Source organism: Engraulis encrasicolus, chromosome 13 (genome assembly GCF_034702125.1).
Source record: "Engraulis encrasicolus isolate BLACKSEA-1 chromosome 13, IST_EnEncr_1.0, whole genome shotgun sequence".
NCBI lineage: Eukaryota > Metazoa > Chordata > Actinopteri > Clupeiformes > Engraulidae > Engraulis > Engraulis encrasicolus.
In genome coordinates, this window is record NC_085869.1 from 1,391,361 (window position 1) to 1,398,792 (window position 7,432).

Here is a 7,432-nt window from a genome sequence, read left to right on the forward strand (position 1 = left end):
AATCAATCGTTCATTAATGAAAACATCAAAATTCATAGCCAAAGAATTTTGGTGTTTTCTAGCCAAGCACAGAGTAATGTTCTTAAAATTTTTACACTGTTTCTTAAAGTAGTTGTGCTTTGCTTCATAACGCATGCACCACATATGAAGAACAGGACCAATGTTTCGTATTATACGCGGATAATGAAGCAAAAAATGGTGCTTGGGTATAAGATTGATTTCAGGGAATAGTTGCTTGAATAGACGATGGTGATCAGCAATCAAATGTTTCAAATATATGGTCATTCCTTCTGACAGTACAGGGGAAAATACAATGTTGACCAGCTGTAAAAGCAAAAGGAGAAGGTGCCAGAACTTATCCTCTGCTTGCACCAAGTCCCCAAATAGCAAGGGCATATTGCGTAACAAGCACCAAGATTGTGTGGCATTCAGCCCCAAGTCATTGCTTCCATCAAAAAGTTTTACTCTTGGTGGTCGATTTCGTTGTTGATTATACCCATAGTCATATGCATGTATCCTACCAGCAAGCTCTTCAGCATTAAGAAAGTTGCTCTGAATATACTGAAGGACTAATTTAACTTCAAACTGAGCCACCCCTTCCAGTATGTCATGCATGAGATCTACTGAAAAGTTGTTTGCTGTGTGGAAATACTTCAGTGAATTCAAAAGACAAGTGCGCTTTACACCATATACATGAGGTAGTGTAGAATTTGTTTGTATAGTTTGACAATGGTGTGAGTGCATGTCAACAGTCCTGAGTATAACTTTTGGATCATCTTCCGAGAACACCGACTGAAAACAGTCTTTTTCCAGCAGACAGAATCGACAACAGTATCGTGCCCCAAACGACTCTACAAAACCAAAAAGACCATGCAAACCAAGATTATCTCCTGTAACCTGAATTAAAGTACCACGAATCACACCTTGTGTGGCAATGTGAAGTCCCTCTGTTTCAAGAATTTTTAGATCATGGACAATTGGCTCAAGTATTGTGTTGAAACCATAGCGCTTGATATCTTGGGAGTGAAAGAGAGCACACAAATGAATATTAACTAAAGAAGAATTCAGGACAGGGGGGAAATTTCTCAGAGTGAAATACATAGCACCTAATTTGTGCACACCCTTTTTCGAACCCAGATGATTTCCTGTTTCAAATTCATCGTAGAAGAGCTGAATCTGCAATGCATCCTTTTCAACAGAAAACAGGGGACTGTTTTTGAAATAGGAACCATCTCTCAAGTCTGCATACAGACCTTCCTTGGTTATGTCCCTTGGCTTCAACATGTCTTTAAGTTCTGGGTTGTTAAGAATCATCTTCAGCGTTTCCAAAATAGGAACATATGCAAGTTTATCTGTCACGATGACCTGGTCGTACGTTTCTGTAGTTTTATTTCTTTTGCTGTCAAACCTTGTTCCAAGTACTTTTTCTATCGGCTCAACACTTCCCCATTTCTTTGAGAAATGTCTGTTTCGTTTGGGTTCTGAGTTTAAGAGTGTAAATGGGTTTTTTAAATTATGAAACTTTTGTTCGATTTTGTTCTGAATTTCTGTGTCCTCTGGCGATAAGCACTCTAAGGCCGTTTCTTTAGCCTCATTTCTCATCTCAAAAAACACTTCCTCCATTCTTGAAACGAATTTGTCTACACGAAACTGACTTACACCCCCTGTCTTGAGCTCTGCCACAGCCGTGGCACACATATCCAAAGTGTTACTTTTGGATTTTAATGGTTCTGATGTTGTGGATGTTGAGGGCCTTTCATCAATATCAATAGTAACATCATCTTCCCCTCTGCGTAAATGGGCAACATTGTTAACCTGTCGGCTGGTACCGTCTTGTCCGTGTTTCATATTTAAATGTTTCCTAAAACCAGAAAACGAACCAAAACTTCGCCTGCATCCAGTCTCAACACACTGTAGATGAAGGCTTTTGCCAGGAAAGTAACCATGAACTGACTGTATATGCCTAACAAGCTTATTTGAACCATTAAATCCAGCATTACAAAGAAAACACTTCATGAGGAAGTAGTATTACCAAGCACTGATGAAACAAGTTAATTAAGCAGTCTTGCCCTAATTTCAGCTACTCTGGGACTCTCCTTCACTTTGGCTACATCAATGTTGTACACAGTTGTCTGAATAAAGACATACATGTTGTGGAGCACGGTGTTGTAAGATGTGCCAAACACGAAATGTCCTTTAAACAGTTCATCAAAAGCACCAAGGGAGGATGTTGACCTGCATGGTATGGCGTTCTTGTCAAGAATGATGAAGAACTGGTGGATCACATTCTTCTTGGTTCCAACTGCCAGTAGATAGGGCTGAGTGCTAGAGGTGATGCTGTCCAGATGCTCTTGTAGATTTGTTCCAGCCTGAAAACATTCACAAATTCACAATTGGATTATTGACATTACATTGCATTGCATTGCATTTGTCAGATGCTTTTTAACCAAAGCGACTTTCAAAAGAGGACATAATCATAGCCAAACTCACTAGCAGATACAAAGTGCACAGGAAATATACAGATCAAAAAGTGCAGATGCAAAGAAGGGTTAGTAAGGGTTTTTTAGAGTACACACAAACACACACACACACACACACATCAAGAGTCTGGCCTGGGGCTAGGCCAGCTCAGATATATATTAGATATCTATTACAAAATTTGATCGTCATGAAATTACGAAACATGCAAACATACCTTCTTGAAGACAACGAGCTGCTTCTCTGCTTGGGAGGCCGCCACCTTTCCAGGTCTTTTCCGACCCTGAGCAGTTGGTGGAATCAGGTGTAAAAGCAACAAAATCGATGACAGGTCGCTGTCCCAACCTGAAAACATCACAGATATCAATTACAATGGACCAATATCGTTCTTAGGTCTTCCAATAGTCAATATTTCTCTAAAGGAAGGATCTTGCACCTCAAGGTCAACAACATTGGAAAACAAGAAAGCTCCGGCACACTTCCACAAGAAGCGTGTCATGCATGTGTGCACCCACAAAAAAAGAGCGACAACATCATTGTGAATTCAGTAGTAAGACAGGATTGGTGCACCAAAGCCAACCGAACAAAGTTTGAAGCCATTTGTATTGTTAATGGTAGACAGTGTAATATTTTTTAGTAGTTTATTTCCAGAATTAATGCTGCCCATTCACAACCAATTAATTACCTTTTTCATGAATACTTGCCACCACCATCAAAGTCTAAGCATTTATTTTGACTGGGAAAATTGCACTGTTCATACATGACAAGCTGGATCTTCTCAATGTTCGCCATTCAGAATTTTCTGAAATGGGCATTTTAGCTGCCAAACTTAAAGTACTTTTGTCTTTCTACTAAATACTCTTTTATAGCTTGGTAAATTGTCATGAAAAAGATCAAATTTGGCAATAGGCACCTCAGTTCCATTGTTGCAATACCCACTCTCAGGTAAGCTGACAAAGGTGGACAAAGGGGTCAGTTGTCCCAGGCCCAAGGAGATGAGGGGCCCATAATTGGGTCCTCATTACATTGATAGTATTGGGTGGGGGCCTTTTCAGATGACTTTGTCCTGGGCTCAGCCAAAGCTGTCAGCGACCCTGCCCACTCTGACCACAATCCTACACAGTGCACATTTAAATTGCTTGAATGTCACTAGACCGAAACGTCGCTATTTAACTCTGCAAGTGAAGACAGTGTGTGGGAGCGTTCTTGTTTTCTGCATACTGTATATCACCCAAGTCAGTATGTTTGATCGGCAACAGTTTTTTTTTTAAATATTGATGTGTGGCAGATATAATAACAGTTCTAGAAAATCTGGGGAAAGATCCCTGACAGGAGTGCTGTAGCAACATCCTTACTATCCACTGTTAACACTACATGTGCCACAAAACTGCATCCTGCATGGAAGAAGAGCATTCCATGAGAAACCTACCCAATTCATAATCTTCTTCTGGGTTATCCTCTGGAGGATCGGCAGCCAGCAGGAGCTCCTTCATTTCATTCACGGCTGGAAGCTTCTGGCACTCCCGGATGATCTTCTGCTTGAAGGTTGTCGGCCATTTCTCCAGAAGTTTCACTGATATAGCCTCTCCAAACATGAGGATGAAATCCTGTTCAATCTGGGGTAGTAGTATTGAGAACAATTTTAGGTTTTCACAAACTTGTAAGCAATAGCAATTACTTTTTACAATAGCTAAAGATGCAAAAGATACTTACCAATCCTTTCACATCTTTGAATCGTGGAAAAATGGACAATATCTCGCTGGACTGATGAGGGTCAACAACCAAGTCACGACGATGGGGAAACGTTAACTTCATCTTCCTCTTCACCATTTCTTCATCGGTAGAATGTTTCATCACTGAGATGGCCTCCCTACATTGCTCTTCAGTCAGGGTGGTCTCTGGAACATGTTGGAATTCTCGATTGACAGTTGGACCGCCAGCATGTTCTGTTCCAGATGGGCCTTCACCTAGAGACAACACAAGGACATAAGAAAAGATGCAAAATGTTTTAAATCATTTCCTTCCTTTTAGTTTGACAGGGAGCAACAGTAAAAGACGATGACAGACCTAACCATTTTGGTTAAAAAGCAAACAACCGTGTCTGTATCTGAAGTAAGCTCAGCCAATTTCAAAATGCAGTTGTAATGCTCACACTACCCTAGACTTGTCACCTTAGGATTTTTTTTTCTTCAGCCTTTTCCGAGATCCTGGTCTCAGGCGTTTGTTTACATTTAAAAAAAAAACAAAAAAAGATCTCTGAAAGGGCTGAGCTGAAAAATGCAGCATCACCGGGTACTGACAAGTCAAGCGTAGCGTGAGCAATACAACAGCATGTTGAAATTGGCAGAACTGGTCCTTTAATGTGTGCTGCTGGCTCCGTTATTTGGCTAATGTAGATTTTCTCAATTGGCTTTACAATGGCGGTCTATGTTCTTAAAATCACCCAAAACATTTGAAAGTATGCATCTCACGTCGAAATATGGCTTCCGTGATTTCTTATTTGCCATTTTGTGAATTAAAATGAAAAAAAAAAAAATGCATTTACAAAATGCTACATAAAACACAATAGACGCCACGTTTCACTACAAAACTGTTATGAGATATCAGTGAATACCCCTGAACACTTGGTGAGTTGCACATTCTTTAAACCAAATTTTAGGGTGGTTTTAATAACATATTTGGACATGCCCATAGGCGGCCATTCTAAAGCCAGTTGAGACAAAATCCGAATAGGCCAAATAAAGACGGCAGCAAGCATGAAATAAATGGTGAGGGGGACTCTAAAACATTGCAGGCAGCTCAGAAAAGGGGCTTAATGTTTAAAATAGTGCAATTGTCCTTTAGGCAAACACATGTACCATAAGACTGGGATATTAAAACATTCCACATTGTTTCTACAGGCTTACCTGACGCTCTGCGATCTTTGGCACTGCTCCTCTGAACTGTTTTGATTCTCCAGGCAAGGTATCCCGTCCCACTTTCGCCATCGTAGTAGTGCTCCTTGAAGGAATGGATAATAGAGAACATTTTCTCAAAGACTACATGCTACAATGGGTAACATGAGGGTATACATACAGGATAACTTTATGAGTGTTAAAATATTTACCATTTACCAAAATGACTGCATTAATGTAACTTACATAACCATTCTTGGAGAAGGGGTCGCTGAGGTAGGGGAATAAGTTCACAATTCCTCTTGCGTACTTCTCCTTCACCTGCCTGGGTGGCGATGTGCTACAAGATTGATGGAAAGACATTCTCAGACACTCAACAAAAAGGGGGATGGGTCTTACTTCAATACAGCACTTACTTTCCACAATGTACATGAATAAACTGAACATACCTAAATGAAACCTACAGTATGAGGCATGACACCCATGACACTACATTCAGGAGAGAAAAAAATTACCCATGTGTCTCAATCATATCTGCTGTCAGGATCTTGACGAGCTTCCTTCTTGTTTCATCAGTCAAGGCCTTGGTTCGATTATATTCGTTAACAACCCGGTCTCCACCTGGTTTCGATTCCAGAACAGACACATTGCAAAAAAAAACAACAACAAAAAAGTTAACAATTGAGGATGTATTTAACACCACTTAACCCTCTAGCTACCAGAATTTTTTTTGAATAGGCCGGAATCCTACCAGGAATTCTAAGGAAAAATTGACATTTTTGTCATATTCTAAACAATGTCAAATAACTTGAAAAGAAATGAAAAGTGTCAATTACAAGTTACTTTCATATTAAAGTAGAGAAAACACACTTTCAAATGGTATATCATTTATGGATAATTAATTGTTCAGTATTCCCATAGAGTGCCTTTGATGTGGATTAAATGATAAAAATGTGATAAAATCCGATATTATTATCTCTCTATCCATCTATCTATCTATCCTTGGTCTATCCATCCATCCATCCAGGGTCAAAGTTGAACAATGATCATGTGACGACAACAAATGTCGTTCACCCAAAAGTCCTGTTTTGAAGCGGTTTCAAGCGGTATAACTGTAATGGACTACACTAGCTAATAATGTTTGAACTAAACCATGCCAAAGGCGTGTACGGATAACCGGAGAAGTGTCCGCGATAGCAGACAGGACATGAATGGAGCTCTAGGAAGTTTCCCCTCCCAATTTGGCACAGGTAGGCCTAAGACGCGCCAGGCATCACCGACTTTGACCGGAATTGAAGTGCTACAAACACCACGTTGGTAGGCTATTATTGGAAGTTAGCATTCAACTCAACGTCTTCGCGCACATTTTTATGAAGGACAACGTGGAGTAGTAACAGTCCTTGACTGCTTTGCCAAAGCTGACACGCAAAATGAGTAACCAATTGTTCCATGCTGCGCTTCCTTCACGATGCGCTGTTACGCAGAGCTGTCGCTGTAAGTTGTTCCAGGAAATAAGATAGTTGGATACCATACCAACATATGGTTTGACTCTGAAAACACACCGAAGACAGTTTACATGTTTAATATGTAGCGTGTAGACATCGGCTGGACAGTTGTGTTTGCTATTTAGGACCATGGCAGAACTCATCACAGTTGAACACCATCTCATAAGCTTAATAAAACAACATGATCTAAAAATAGCCTAAATAGTCATACACATGTGCTGTTGACCATGAAAATAGATCGAAGAGGGTTGGAAGTTTTCATATTTAGTGTATATTGGTTGTAGAAACAGAATGGTTGTGTTTGTAGCCATCCAATCTCGGACGGCCGTCATTTGAATTGATGGCAGATTGCCAAATCGCATAAAGCGGCGCATCTCGTAATAAAATCTAAAATACTGAAAAATAATATAATATAAACATATAGTTTTTATACTGAAAGTATATCGAGGAGGGTCTGTAATATTGAGCTAAAGTGTTTGAAAGCTGGAAAAACTGCATGATGACGGCCGTTCAGCTGTATTTTCATATGAAAATATTCCGGCCGGCCGCGGCCGT

The 7,432-nt window shown here is 40.0% G+C and overlaps 1 protein-coding gene across 1 annotated transcript in view; it reads right to left on the reverse strand.

Moving 5' to 3' along the window:
- Positions 1 to 1,546: 1,546 nt before the first annotated feature.
- Positions 1,547 to 7,432, reverse strand: part of LOC134461484 (uncharacterized) — a 7,059-nt gene continuing 1,173 nt past the window's right edge. The window contains exons 4-10 of the mRNA XM_063214408.1: positions 5,888 to 6,016; positions 5,619 to 5,712; positions 5,385 to 5,478; positions 4,192 to 4,445; positions 3,908 to 4,094; positions 2,696 to 2,823; positions 1,547 to 2,369 (exon numbers count right to left, since the gene is read on the reverse strand). Of these exons, the coding sequence (XP_063070478.1) occupies positions 2,052 to 2,369; positions 2,696 to 2,823; positions 3,908 to 4,094; positions 4,192 to 4,445; positions 5,385 to 5,478; positions 5,619 to 5,712; positions 5,888 to 6,016 (1,204 nt within the window). The 3' untranslated portion in view covers positions 1,547 to 2,051. The remainder of the gene's footprint in view (positions 2,370 to 2,695; positions 2,824 to 3,907; positions 4,095 to 4,191; positions 4,446 to 5,384; positions 5,479 to 5,618; positions 5,713 to 5,887; positions 6,017 to 7,432) is intronic.